The 13,237-nt window shown below is 41.4% G+C and overlaps 3 protein-coding genes across 5 annotated transcripts; all 3 read right to left on the bottom strand.

Annotated features, from left to right (window-relative positions):
• Positions 1 to 85: 85 nt before the first annotated feature.
• si:ch211-117m20.4 (CUB and sushi domain-containing protein 1) lies at positions 86 to 2,433 on the bottom strand. Of its 2 annotated transcripts, none has more exons than XM_051399856.1 (4): positions 1,672 to 2,433; positions 1,272 to 1,436; positions 970 to 1,137; positions 86 to 875 (listed from the first exon to the last, which is right to left on the bottom strand). In XM_051399856.1, the coding sequence occupies exons 1-4, from the start codon at positions 1,772 to 1,774 to the stop codon at positions 637 to 639; spliced, it is 675 nt and encodes a 224-aa protein (XP_051255816.1). In that variant the 5' UTR covers positions 1,775 to 2,433; the 3' UTR covers positions 86 to 636. The 2 variants fall into 2 exon arrangements, with proteins under 2 accessions (XP_051255816.1, XP_051255817.1); XM_051399857.1 differs by having other exon boundaries at positions 1,678 to 2,433.
• A 138-nt stretch (positions 2,434 to 2,571) lies between these two features.
• Positions 2,572 to 7,048, bottom strand: hinfp (histone H4 transcription factor). 2 transcript variants are annotated; one of them, XM_051399853.1, is made up of 9 exons: positions 6,560 to 7,048; positions 6,046 to 6,272; positions 5,496 to 5,607; positions 5,204 to 5,356; positions 5,005 to 5,082; positions 4,004 to 4,124; positions 3,757 to 3,895; positions 3,535 to 3,659; positions 2,572 to 3,445 (listed from the first exon to the last, which is right to left on the bottom strand). In XM_051399853.1, exons 1-9 carry the CDS (start codon positions 6,720 to 6,722, stop codon positions 3,091 to 3,093), a joined length of 1,473 nt encoding a protein of 490 aa, XP_051255813.1. In that variant the 5' UTR covers positions 6,723 to 7,048; the 3' UTR covers positions 2,572 to 3,090. The 2 variants fall into 2 exon arrangements, with proteins under 2 accessions (XP_051255813.1, XP_051255814.1); XM_051399854.1 differs by having other exon boundaries at positions 6,046 to 6,269.
• Positions 7,049 to 7,565: 517 nt separating this feature from the next.
• Positions 7,566 to 11,934, bottom strand: dpagt1 (dolichyl-phosphate (UDP-N-acetylglucosamine) N-acetylglucosaminephosphotransferase 1 (GlcNAc-1-P transferase)). Its single transcript, XM_051399855.1, has 9 exons — positions 11,440 to 11,934; positions 11,170 to 11,290; positions 10,830 to 11,043; positions 10,427 to 10,573; positions 10,116 to 10,200; positions 9,845 to 10,033; positions 9,642 to 9,729; positions 8,732 to 8,887; positions 7,566 to 8,630 (listed from the first exon to the last, which is right to left on the bottom strand). The coding sequence occupies exons 1-9, from the start codon at positions 11,604 to 11,606 to the stop codon at positions 8,565 to 8,567; spliced, it is 1,233 nt and encodes a 410-aa protein (XP_051255815.1). The 5' UTR covers positions 11,607 to 11,934; the 3' UTR covers positions 7,566 to 8,564.
• Positions 11,935 to 13,237: the final 1,303 nt, after the last annotated feature.

The raw sequence follows: 13,237 nt of genomic DNA, 5'->3' as shown, positions 1-13,237 counted from the left end.
AGCTACCAAATGCTGCCTAGTGAACAATCACCTGCCTTCTCAAAATGAGCTTCCTATAATAAAAACAGACCTCACCACTTGGCACTTCGAGTTCAACATTTTATTTTAAGGTTTTAAAATAATTATCTTAGTCTGACACAGCCTCTCAGACAGTTTTAACTAAAATTCACCTCACTTTTCTTTTCTGACCCTGTCGCCACCTTACAGCGCACAGACCGAATTAAACAATTCTGTGCTGCTTATAATTCACCACTGACTCTGAGGGATTTGAACTTCAGGCACTGAAATCTTAATACTGTAAAATTCTATATATAGAAACCAAGGAGACAGACTGATTAAATGCATGTATTAAAACATCCAGATTTGGGTCCACTGATTTATCTACACAATTGGATGAAGCAGCAAAAACAAGCATTTCCTCTTTATCTCATGTCTCACATAGTAATCTCTCCAAGTTTTAGGGTGCAGATGCTAAAACTAAAAAGACAAAAAGGTGTTCTTTGCACTGGAATTCCTCCAAGAAAGCCAACAAATTCATGTTTAAAGCAATAATTAACCACATTCGAGTGTATTTGCGGTGAGACAACATTGCAACATGCTCTCATTACAGTCAGTACAATCCGTTCAACAAGTCCATCATTTATGCTTGTCAGTGTGCTTGGCGAGCAACTCAACACATGATAAAGCGCAGTCACAAACGCAAGGGACACACTGTGCAAAGAACCGCTTCCAGCCAGTCTCCTTCTTCCTACAGTTGTCTATACGACTGCAGCCTTGTTTGGGTGGGCCGAAGTAGCTCTTGTTTGTGCAGGTGGAGCTGCACGTCCCATTTAGTTCCCTCTCACTGATTTCAACGCGTTCCCGTGGACACATTCCTAAACGTCAGGTAGAGAAAAATCATGTGATGAGCTAAAATTATCATAAGGGATCATAAAATCTTGTCAATCATTGTGGTTAGAGTTTACTCACGGAGGCAGGTAGGTTTCGGGGTCCAAAGGCCATTAGGCTGGCAAAATCTGGTTGGGCTTCCCACAAGCATGAAGCCAGAGCGACAGGCGTACCTCACCACAGAGCCCACCCACCAGTCGTTACCATACACTACTCCATTATAGTCCACATCTGGCTTCCCACAATTCACTGCCATACAAAGCAAAGGAAATACAAAGTCAAGGCCTGACATGTAGCTTCATTAAAGATTGATCAGACAGAGCGACTTCAGTTTTTCTGTGTTTAAGGGGTTTTATCTAATATCGTTGTTGTTGTAATCTTACCTCTGCACAGGGACTTGTAGCCGAGCCAGCAGCAGCTCGAGTCTCCACAGCGATCTCTCCTCAGCTCCTGGTGCTGTGCCTTACAGCCTCCAAAACAAATGGGGGCTATCCCGGACCAATACACGTCGTCTATGAAATCTGGTTGTGGAATCCATTCTATCTCACCTACAGGGAAACATTTGTATTAGCTTTGTCACATACAAAAAACAAATACAAATCACAAACATCCATATAATAAATAAAAACAGGCTTCAAGGCCACGGTTACGAAAGATGATATTGTTGTGGATGTTATTGTAGGGATCCATAAGAACTGCTCCTACTACCCAATTAGCCCTGTCCCATGACATAGAGACATGATAGAAAAAATAACATTATACTGGTATTATAGGAGGTCTTACCACTACCTTCCACCTCTCCAATCCATCCAGGAAACTGAGAAACAGCTCTTTGGACGCACCCAAACAACAGCAGCAGCAGGGGATATAACGTCATGGTGTCCATCTTCTGATGCAATCAGTTTCTGTGAAAAACTGCAGATGGATCTGGAAACTGACTCTAAGTCATATTCTTGTCCAGAAACATACTATACACCATTATATTTGCAAAGTCAAGGGACATGAAGCCGTTAGAAGTTGTTGCAGTGGAGCCGAGTTCACTGACTGCAGGATGAAGAAGCAGAGAACAGTAAGTAACACTTAAACTAAGCTCTGTGTGCGCTGCTTAATCTTCTACACACAGCTAATGCCACTACGTGCTGCATGTCACGCTGTGACAGGACAAACTGCTTTGGCAAAGGTTTGTCATGATTTAAGTCACCTGCTCACCAGAGCTTTCCATGAGAGCGAAGCAAAAAGGAGGATGAGATCACATTGTGAGGTTTAAGGTTAAGAATGGTTTTGTAAACATTTGCCATCAAGGCACTGGTACTGTATGTATGTGCCTTTGACTGGTAAAATAAAAAAAATATACCATATATATACACATTTTTGGGCTAGAAATTATGCTTTATCCAATGGAGGAAAATCTCACACTAAGTTGATTAGCTTGTACACAAACAGTCAAACAGTCTACCCAGAGATGTGTTTTGCCACATTTTAGATAACAATGTCTTTTCCAGAAGAATCTGATATAAATCGAGCTGCAGTGGAGCCATTACATTCAGCAGGGGTCGCCATAATGGAAGTACACACAGAGGATACTAATAATGATAATAATAATAATCTTTAAGTCATATGTAAATGTAAAATTTGCTAAATGTGTTTTGTGCAGATTTAAAAGACAAAAAACTATTTCAAATGTGATTTTTGCAAACATTTTGTCACAAGTTTATTCAAGTGTCAAAAAATACACACTCTATGAGCTAATGTGGTAGGGCCCTCTTTGGTGGGTTCCACACACGCCATTCCTGTAAGGACAGCTTTCCCATCTAAAAGACAACGACCACCCACTAGGCAGTGCAGCATTAGTATCAATCCAACTGTCTGAAGATGTTAAAGGGAATGATTTCAATGAATTAATTGAAAAGTATCTTAAATACTGGCAAACAGGGCCACCACAAGCTCAACATTAGTAAACAAAACATATTAAAACAGGGTTATTACCTAATATAGGCTCAATATGGCTCATCATGGAGTATGCATCCCTTTGTTTTAATTTATTATCAAGTGCCTTGCTTTCTAAAATCTAAACTACATCTCTGTACCAGCTCCCATTAAATCCCACAAGATCCTATGTTATCAATGTATCTGTAAAACAGCACAGCTTACTACAAAATGTCCTGCCATGTGTAGGTCGTGTATGCAGGGCTGTTGTTGTAGTCAGACCACCTGCATTCCCTGCTGCTGAGCAGTATCCTGGAGTTGCTGCATGACAGAGTCCTCCCCTGTTTGTGACAAACCTCCAGTGAGAACGTACAACATGTCCTCTTCAGGGCCGTCGGTGGGCTCCTCAGTCCTCTGCTCCTCCAGCAGCACCCCCCTCAGTTCTACCTGCAGCTCTGAGGGAGCCGCCCCCGGGGATTCTTCCTCCAGCTCCTGATCTTCAGTCTGGCCACCGTCCTCATCCTCGTCCCCTTGCCTGTTCTGTCTTTCCCTCATTAGCTGCTCTGTCAGTTCCACGCTCTCGTAGCGAATCAGCTGCAGCCGCAGGAAGCCGTCTTCATGCTCCTTGTACCTGACAGAGTGATGATAAGACCATCGGTGCTGCAACACATCTCAAATTCAGCATTACTGGATTGATTGATTTGTCAGTGCGGGACTAACCTGAACCTGGGGTGTCCAGAGGGCCATTTGAATTGGTGCTTTTTGTGCAGATGAACAGTTAGGTTGTTGCCCCTGGTGAAGCACTGGTCGCACACGTGGCACTTGTAGCGAGCAACAAAACTCCCCTGATCACAAAAAAGGAAACATTAAAGAACTATTAAATAATCAAAACCCCCTCTCTGAGTGGAAATTAAGAATCATTTAGGAGACTGCCCCTCTCACCTCGTGCTCTCTTTTGTGGTGAATCTTCATGGTGCCAAGGGTACGAGAGGTGAAATCACAGCTGGGGACGTCGCAGTGGAACGCCGGATCGCTGCTGTGGGTATCTAGGTGTTTGCGCAAGTCGATCAAATTCTTACACCTGCAAATCCAAAATCAAGTGTGGGAGTATTAAGTCAACAACAATGCGAGTGCGTGTTCAACAGATTAATCTTGTTTTGCGATGCTGCAGCTTCAGAGGACGTGATACCTGTATTCGCAGTATTCACAACTGTATGGCTTCTCGTTACTGTGGCGGAACTTAATATGGTTGCGCAGCGAAGAGGGCGATGGACAAGTCATGTCACACAGTGGGCATTTGTAGTGGCTCACTGTACCAACAAGAAAAAGACAATCCAGTGACGAGATTAAATCATCTAATAATACTGCAGAGCTGTTTGTTGTCAACAGGATTGCCTCACTCACTTGGACACCAAAGTGTATCACATGGTCACTTGATCAAAAATAGACATCATAAAAACCTACTTTTATTCATGCTTGTGTCAAGCCAAGAAATCCTTGTGAAATAATTTATTTTAAAACGTGACACTGTTGCTATAACAACGAATATCTAGCAAAGAGATTTCTTTGCAATGCGAGTTGCACACAGGGATGTGGGCCTCCGGAGAGTTGAGGCTTACTGATGTTTGCAGATGGTTATTAGTACACCTGTGCAGAGGCTCAATCCTGTGTGTGTGTGTGTGTGTGTGTGTGTGTGTGTGTGTGTGTAGGTATGAATTTAAGGCAACACCAGTGGGGGAAAAAAGAACAACAAACAAAACTTGCAAACTTGTGAAGGACAATTTTAGACCACATGTTCAACTGGATGGAACAGCGCGTATATCATATGTATTATGATACCAATCTATCAGTGTCTATAAGTGTAATTTTGTATGATAAGATAAGATAAGATAAGATATACCTTTATTAATCCCCCACAGGAGAAATTCAAATTACACACAGCAGCATTGGGGAATATAGTGCAATAAAACGAGTACAGTGTACATACAATGGGCATGAACTCAAACCACAGTCTACCTGCAAGGTTGAAATAAATGTAAAAATATAAGGTGTAGTTTGGAAAATGGTTAATAGTTCAAACTGTGAAGTTATGTGGATCAAACATGCAAAAAGAGCAGTGTGGTTAGTTAAGTTCTCCCCAGCCCATGGGAATAACGGTTGATAACACTGATACATGGTGGTGAAACTGACCGTGGGTTCTCATGTGGTCTCTCAGCAGCCTTTCTGTAGCAAAACGTTTGGAACAGTGAGAACACTGGAACCGCTGACCTACAGCACACATACAAACAAACACACAAAGAAATTACTACTAGATGATACAATGTGAAGCTAAAACAGTTTGTAAACATTGTTGTTGATCTTTCCTGTAATAATTCGAACCGGTTTTTACCTTCCATGGCGCTCTGTCGTATGATGTGGTCAAAGAACTTGGTGTTGTTGGCGTACATCGCCCCACAGCCTGGACATGCCACCACTTTCTCCTGGGTGTGGCTGCGCAGGTGCTCCCGCAACTTTGGACGTCCTTTTGCAGTGGCTTCGCAATCTGTACAGTGACAACAATCCTACATTCTTACTGTTGAGTAGAAAATTTACTCAGCATTTTTATATAAATCTGTTGTGTAATCTTTAGCTGCATTGATATTTCTGAGCAATAATCTCGAGATAAATCATGTTAAACCTACCTTTCCATCCACAGCGTACTGGGAATTCACAGTCTCCTGCTGGTATATCCATGCACATGCTATGCATCTCCACATGGCGATAGAACCACTCTGGGTTTTCATACGGAGATTGCTTTAACAAATATACACAGAAAGAAGAAATACACAGTCAGAATTATTTACAGTACAAGAAGACATGATTTCAATTCTTAGTCAAATTTATTTTAACTGTGTGCACACAGAGGTCATGTTCAAGTAACTGTTCACCAACTGCTTAGCTTGTAAAATCAAACTGTTCATCATCATCATCATCATCAAGTGAATTTATGACTACTAACAGACAATATGTTGTCATTTGTTTCACAGATGTAGACTGTTAGAGAGAGACAAAGAGATGTCTTTACTTTAAATGCATCGTGGATTGGTATTAGTTGAAGCATACAAAGTACACACCACACCTTGTATATTCAACTGATGCCCACATGTAGAGCAGATGTTTATTAAACAAGTAATCTTGCCCTGTTCCAGCAGCAGCAGCAGCAGCAGCAGCACGGGCCTCAGCCAATCTTACCTCACATTCGTCCCAAAGGCAGATAAAATTGTCTGGGATTTCAGGGATGCTGTTGCGGTTGTGGTAGCCGATGGAGCAGGTGCCGATTTCCGGCTGGGCGTTGAGCACCTGCTGACCCAGCTGCTTCAGCTTGGTATGGTAACAGTGAAAGAACAGGTGCCTCCGCAGCTCCTCAGGACCCTCCACTGAACAGAAACCACAGTCTCTCCAAAGACAGTTTCTCTCTGCTAGACACAGAGCACAGAGTTTGGATTAGTAGGTGTCACTCTTTTTTTTGTGGGGGGGGGGCTATGCAATGCATCAGTATTTTTTGTTTACTGTCTGTTGTTTAAGAGCACTGCAGCTCATTAGATATTACATTGAGCAGTAACTATTAGGCTGGAGTAGAAACTTTAGCTATGAATTGGGAGATGCACATCAGTTTAACACCCAGTATCTTGTGTCAATACCTCACTACTCCCAAGCTGCTCACTAATATCAAATTAGAATTGAATTATAACACTAAAACACTCACCTTCTGCTTCTTCTTCTTCTTCGTCCTCCGCCATGTTCACAGCTGTAAGGTGACCCTCCGCATGCTTACAGAAGTTCTCCATCCGACTGAAGGACTCCTGACACGAACTCCATTCACACTCCAGTTTAAGTGTTTTCTTGTGGATCCGTTTGTTAGGAGGCATTTCTCAAATGTAGCGTGTTTTAAACGGACTCAAACTACAAACGTCGCCCCAGGTTTTGACCATCACCCGGCCCGTACAGGGTTGCTAGCTAACACCGGGTGCTGGTTTGGTAACTGGGACCAGTATCTGTGCTCTAAAACCACTATCAGCTCTAACAGAGCTTTACGAACATCCTCCTGCGACACGGCGACTAAACGAGAAAACGTCCAAAAGCGTCCAAATCTGACTTGAATAGGAGCTTCAGCACAATAACATGCTGTTTGAGAGCACTGACATCATGTAAACAGTGGGAACGGGGCTGTGTGCAGGGCAACCGTCTCCCTAGAAACAACGCATACCTCAACAGTTCCGGGTGCTACTGTAAATATGGTACACTTTACTCCACTACATTTATTTGGCGGTTTATAGATTTGCATTCATCCGTTTATGCAGTTACAGATTAAAAACACCCAACACTATACTGTATGTAGTAGTAGAGCGCAGTTGATACTGGATTTAAAGATAACATAACAACACAATAACAGCCAAAATATTCCTTCCCCTTTTTTAAAAAACATAAAGCACTTTTTAGAGATCCTCATTGAGATTGAGTTTGCTTGTTAATTGAGGCTTGTGACCAAGATGTTTAAACTATATTTTTGGCATTTCTGCACCACAATTTATTTGTTGGCCTTCTTATACGCATTATATGATTATCATTGAATATTCCTGTACTAACAATTAAGATTGTGAATGCTAGACCTCAACACTTTTAATCGTAGTCAAGTATTTACACATTGTCGTATTACTGCGTCTAATTAAGAAACTGAACACCGATTAAAGCACTGCAAATGAAAGCAATGGCAGAATATCATATTTTAATTTTATTTCTCAATTTGAGCCTTCCATCTCAACAGTAAACAGTTTCTCAGTTGTAGTTACATTCCTTAACAAAATAGTCCAGTGCCAGTCGAATTCACATTGTCACGTCTGAACCCTTAGAGAGAGGGGGAATGCACATCAGTCATAAAAATACAGCTATGTATCCAATAATACCAAGAAAGGTATAAACAATCGATTATAAGCCCTTCACCTTTCATAGACCTTAATTAACTTTTACAACCCAGACACTCATTTAATCTCTTCCAACACCCCCCTCTATTTACTCTTCTTCAGACTGATTATAGCCTCCTTAGCTTTTTACTGCTTTGTCTTCAATCACCATTCTGTGTGCGTTTGTAAGTAAAAAAAACAAAACAAACAAAAAAAGAAACTAACGGTCCCACCCATGTTGCATGGATTGATATTTATGAGTGTGGATGAAGTGTGAGCGGGTACATTTTTGCTTCAACGGCAGATTCAAGCGATGGACCGCTGTTTGAGTAATTATATATATATATTTAGGGCACTTCTACATCCATAAATCCTGATCTCTAATGGTAACAATTCAGTAGCAGTCAACCATTGATGTTGGCCAACCTGAAGACCAAAAGTCATCCCCACTTACTGTTCTTTCCTCTAAAAAAAAAAAAAAAAAACAAGTATAAAAATATACTTTCAGGGTGGACACACAAGATAATTAAGACCCAGTCACATTTTCCTGCTTGTAGCCACCGAGACCAGGAGAATAAGCAACACTACTGCTGTTGATCCATAGCTGTGAAAATGTCCTACCAAGGTGAAACATAGCTTTAAACCTTGCACTGGGTCTTTACTGCAGGTCGAATCTGAGGCAGAAAAGTAACAGTGAGGTAATGGACTCTATTAAAAGGCAGATGAACCATGAGCCTGTAAAATAGTTCCATAACAATATTATCATATCATATTTTCTCAGTCAGTCTCTCCTCTTTCCCGGAGAACTGTCTAGACATCGTAGAAGAGACGCACTAGATGATAACGTATCCCAAAAGCCACCGCACTGCCCATCACCTGAGAGAGAGAGAGAGAGAGAGAGAGACACAGAAATGAGCATTCAGTGAAAGATTCATATATTTCTAACATTATTCCAGGGTGTTTGGACTTTTTTATACCTGTATGATGAGCATGATGACTGTGAGGTTTCTCTCATGGGTGGGACCGAGTAATTTCAGTACCAGGTTTATTAAGGTCATGTTGTTGCACTCAATAAAATCATCATCTCCCTCCTGGCCTCTTCGCACTTCTAGCAGCTTCAATAACTCTGCCACCTGTTGAGGATTAAAAGGTATTATTGTTATCAACCAATAAACACAATTGGAAGCCTGCCACTGTTCTCCTCCAATCCTCACTACATGCACTTTATTATAAGCTAACCCGGAAAGAGACTCTGAATCGCTGCCTACATCTCCAGTTTCTCTATCCGATTCAAGTAGTGATTTAATGAAGTGAAACATGAGGGCAATTCTGTCTGATTATCTGGCTAATTAATAGGGGAATTCAGGTGAGAGGCTTGTCTGTGATACTAACAAGTCTACCAGCGTTGTCACTTTTACTGAACCACCAGGCATGCTTTCATCTATTGAGGGTCCTCTTGCAAGCCAATGTGAGGATTTGACGCTTTTGTCTGATTTATATAATTTTTGTGTCAGACATAGTAACATCACATTAACATTTTCTGATTTATTTATTTATTGTTTAATCTTATTTTCAATAGAATTTGGTTGTTCACTAGGGCCTGTTCACCAGGGCCCGCCATAAGGTTCGTATTGTGAGGTAAAAAATGCTCTTTACATATGTAGGAGTCCTTATAATTTGCATAATCTGAGCATTGCGGGCAGAGTGACACTTTGCACAGGGAGTCAGTCTATTAAGGGAACTTGGGATCTTATACTGACCATTTTGCATACAATACAGTACAACAGGTGTTGCTTTTGGCTCGTTACCCACCATTAAGTCAAGTTTTGTGTACCCCTGGGTTAAGTGGTCAGTAAAAAAAACAGAATACAAGTGCAAGAGCTTTACCGTCAGAATGAGGTGTCCTAATTTAGAGAGGTCCTTTCTTTTGAATTTAGAGTAGCTCATCCCCAGTTTGCCCGTGTCTGGATTCAGCCTTTAATTAGCAGTGGCATTGGGAGAGAGACAAAGGGAAGAAAGACAGAGTACATAAATGATAATGAATGAAACAATATCACAAACTCATTTTAAGTCAGTGAGCAGCAGGTTACCTGGGGAGCCGGTGTCTGGGACAGGGGATAATATGAAAAAGCTGGGGCAGGGAGTAGACAAAGTTAACCACTTGAGGAATGAAGAACAGCAACATTGTTTTGCTGAAGTGCCCCAGGATGCCGACTACAGCGAATGTCATCCCAGCAAAGTAGCAGAACGTGTCTCCCACGAACACAGATGAAGGGTACCTGTGACAAAAAAGGTGGTAAGTTAACAGAATACTGGGACAACAATATCATCATCATGTGTCAGGTAATAGGTTTAACTTACCAGTTGTGGTAAAAAAGTGCTAATGTGGTGAAGAAGAATGGTAACATGAAGTAGAGGGAGAAAACATGGTCATCACGGTAGTCACCTGATAGATTAGATAACAGAATAAACCGAATGTCAGATGAAACATGTTCAGCATTTTGAGGATTTTGTTTTGTAGAACAGGAAACAGGAATCCTGTAAAATGTCTACATTTACAAATCACAATCACATTCAGCCTGAAAACGGTGATTTCTCAACTATTTTCAGGTATTTTCGAGTCAAATAAACTCATCCATGTCTGATACACTTATGAGAAACAAACCACACACCACTGAGCTCCAGCAAGTTGAAGACGATGATGGAGCCGGAGATAAACAGGGCTTGACCTGACTCGATGCCATTGATGCCCGCTAGGATGTTGATGGCGTTTGTGCAGAATACTGCAAGCATCCCCATGTAGACGTAGTACAGAATACCTGCAGAAGATCACACATGAAATAATTAACATTTACTACATCATATCATGTGTTTCTGTTTCGTAAAAACTACTTTATGTTCACAAGGAAGATTAATATTTCAACAGCACAAATCTTCAGTGGCTCCCAGATGGAAAATCTATATATATATCCGATCAGGTAGGTATGAAGCTGGAGGACGTGACTAGGGTAGAAGGACATCTGGGATACACCTGCTGCTACAGAGACGATGCCCCCAAACCACCCCACCACTCACCCAAATCCAAGTGCAGCCCAAGCAGGGCTCTGAAGGGCTTTGGCACCACGATGACTGTGTTGCCGAAGTTGGTAAAATAGACCATGAGCAGCGGCAGGGAAGCCATGGTGGGAAGCAAGAGCTTGTGTCTCCACCGCAGGTTCAGCACATCGTCAGCAAAGCCCAGGAAGATCATACAGCAGATGGCCAGAAGTGCACCGATCAGCTGTACAAACTGACCAAACAAAACAACAGCACAGAGAGTTAGGCTGCAGAGCTGAGAGAAACACACACACACACACACACACACACACACACACACACACACACACACACGTTTGCTGCACGTCCATGGACCCACCTCATCATGTGGGAAGCCCATGCACTGATCTCCTACAAAGCAGCTGAGGAAAGGCACTGGTATGAAGCAGAAGAGGATGATGAGGAAGACCGTCCCACTGATGACTCCTTGGGACTCTGGGCTGCAAACAGAGAGGCGACCAGGAAGGAGAAACAAAGCGAGGATTAGGACAAGAAAACAGCACATCTGACTTACAACCTGAGCATTTAAGTCACCTGACACACTATCAAACACAAACCAAATCCCAGGAGGGAGAAAAAAAAGACGCACACTTCCTTTTTGGTTGTTTTGTTTAGGTCCATTCCGTATAATCTGGCTGAGATGAAGTGGTCTTTGAAAGCAGGGATGAGTTTCAGTGTGGCCAGGCAGCCCAGCGCCGACATGAAGCCGTTGATCACCAGCGGAAGGACGGGGACTGGTGACATGGTTTTAGACATGGTTTTTTTATTTCTGTGTCTGACAGATCAAATCACGTTTCTAGCTAATCTGACGTTGTTGTCGTCCCCCCCCCACCCCTCCACCACCTCCACCTCTCAGGCGATCGATGAACGAGCTTTGGTCGTCTTCACCGAGGTAAAAACATGTCATATCGTTATTTTTAGAACAAAATACATCTCTGTGATGGCGGTGTCAACGAAGAGTGAGTCCACAGGTCGCAATGGTAGTCCATATCGCCTTTCATTGGGGTTGTTGGTGCTATTATCTGCCCACTGCCCGGTTGTCTAAACTCCACGTCTGATATCAGTTTAACCGTAAAGTCTCGAGCGGCACAAGGAGGTTTTACTTCCTGTCGTGCTCTTCAAAATAAAATGTTACGTCTGATCACGTTTGTTTTTATTAGCAGGAGACTGTGGTTGCATTCAAAACTCTTTGGTGAAAGTTTTATTTGTTGACTTTCTTTTTCTCTCTTTTTTTTTTTTTAAACAAAATGTCACTATAATTGCTGTGTGTTATTTTCTGCACACGGTTGTTGATCACTTGACACACCAGTAAACAAACCTTCAGCCTGCCAATGCGGAGTTGACACGGAAGTGACATCTTCTTCTTTGGTTGACATGTCAGCGGTATAATGGACTTCTGCCATCTGTTGTCAAAACAACAGATCTTTCTTTCTTTCTTTCTTTCTTTTCAGAAAAGTGGCTCAATGGTTTATCTTATCTTACATTTTACGTTACACCAACCACCATTGTGGCAGGGGGAAATGATGGTGGGTACATTACAGAAAATAAATAAACAACAACAACAACAACTATAATTATACAAAAAGTGGCCCATCACCTGGAGTAATAATACCAGCATCATATATTAAATATTATATTAATGGTTTATTCTTACTGATGTAGCATATTGCTGATGTAGCTGGTTGAAGTGGTGCTACTTGTAACAATAAACAGCTGAAGAGTCCATAACAATAAGTGAGTCATCTGTTCTCTATGTAAAATTTAGCAAACTAAGTATAGTTGCAATTGTAATAGTAGTCAAATGTACTAACCCTGGCAAATTAAGTATAAATGTTTCAAAATTACCATTTTTAGTCGTATTCCGTCGCTGGTAGTAACTGGGAGTAACTTTTTATTATTTGACATTAGTATTACCATGAAATACAGAGCACACAGCATACTATAGATAGCAGCTTCATCGTATTTTGCCCAGAGACCAACCAGTATACTCTTATTCTATAAATATGCAACTTGGCCCCATTTTCTGGGTTGAAATGTGTGATTAAACACAGTTTTATTAAGCATTAAACTCACATATACATCACCATACAAACAAAAGCTCTATTTTAAGGATCCCTCCACAAGAACCCAGCTGATGGTGTCCTCAAGTGGTGGAAATTCACAAACAAATTAGTCTGTCTTATAAAATCAGACTCAAGTTCATTGCCAAGTAGGTTTTCATATACAAGACAATACAATGTATTTTATTTGGTACATAACAAAAAACATAGAAACAAAATATATTTCTTTGTAAAATAAAACGTGCTGTACAGTGTTAAAAATATATTCACAATATAAAGTATAAATAAACGTGTAATGTACAGAGATAATCCAAAAAAAATGTACGT

Source organism: Dicentrarchus labrax, unplaced genomic scaffold (assembly GCF_905237075.1).
Source record: "Dicentrarchus labrax unplaced genomic scaffold, dlabrax2021, whole genome shotgun sequence".
Lineage (NCBI taxonomy): Eukaryota > Metazoa > Chordata > Actinopteri > Moronidae > Dicentrarchus > Dicentrarchus labrax.
Note: the sequence above shows the minus strand (reverse complement) of the source record. Positions and strands in the feature narration are given on the sequence as shown.

What these genes read in the sequence shown, in the direction of transcription:
- si:ch211-117m20.4 (XM_051399856.1), bottom strand. Translation starts at nt 1,774, where the DNA reads ATGGACACCATGACGTTATATCCCCTGCTGCTGCTGTTGTTTGGGTGC. An exon ending in TGGAGAGGTGGAAGGTAGTG is followed by an intron (nt 1,437 to 1,671) that starts GTAAGACCTCCT and finishes GTTTCCCTGTAG; the next exon opens with GTGAGATAGAATGGATTCCA. An exon ending in CTACAAGTCCCTGTGCAGAG is followed by an intron (nt 1,138 to 1,271) that starts GTAAGATTACAA and finishes TTTGTATGGCAG; the next exon opens with TGAATTGTGGGAAGCCAGAT.
- hinfp (XM_051399853.1), bottom strand. Translation starts at nt 6,722, where the DNA reads ATGCCTCCTAACAAACGGATCCACAAGAAAACACTTAAACTGGAGTGT. An exon ending in ACGACAGAGCGCCATGGAAG is followed by an intron (nt 5,083 to 5,203) that starts GTAAAAACCGGT and finishes TGTGTGCTGTAG; the next exon opens with GTCAGCGGTTCCAGTGTTCT. An exon ending in TCTGGACACCCCAGGTTCAG is followed by an intron (nt 3,446 to 3,534) that starts GTTAGTCCCGCA and finishes TCACTCTGTCAG; the next exon opens with GTACAAGGAGCATGAAGACG.
- dpagt1 (XM_051399855.1), bottom strand. Translation starts at nt 11,606, where the DNA reads ATGTCTAAAACCATGTCACCAGTCCCCGTCCTTCCGCTGGTGATCAAC. An exon ending in TGGGCTGCACTTGGATTTGG is followed by an intron (nt 10,574 to 10,829) that starts GTGAGTGGTGGG and finishes GATCTTCTGCAG; the next exon opens with GTATTCTGTACTACGTCTAC. An exon ending in TAGGACACCTCATTCTGACG is followed by an intron (nt 8,888 to 9,641) that starts GTAAAGCTCTTG and finishes AATCCTCAACAG; the next exon opens with GTGGCAGAGTTATTGAAGCT.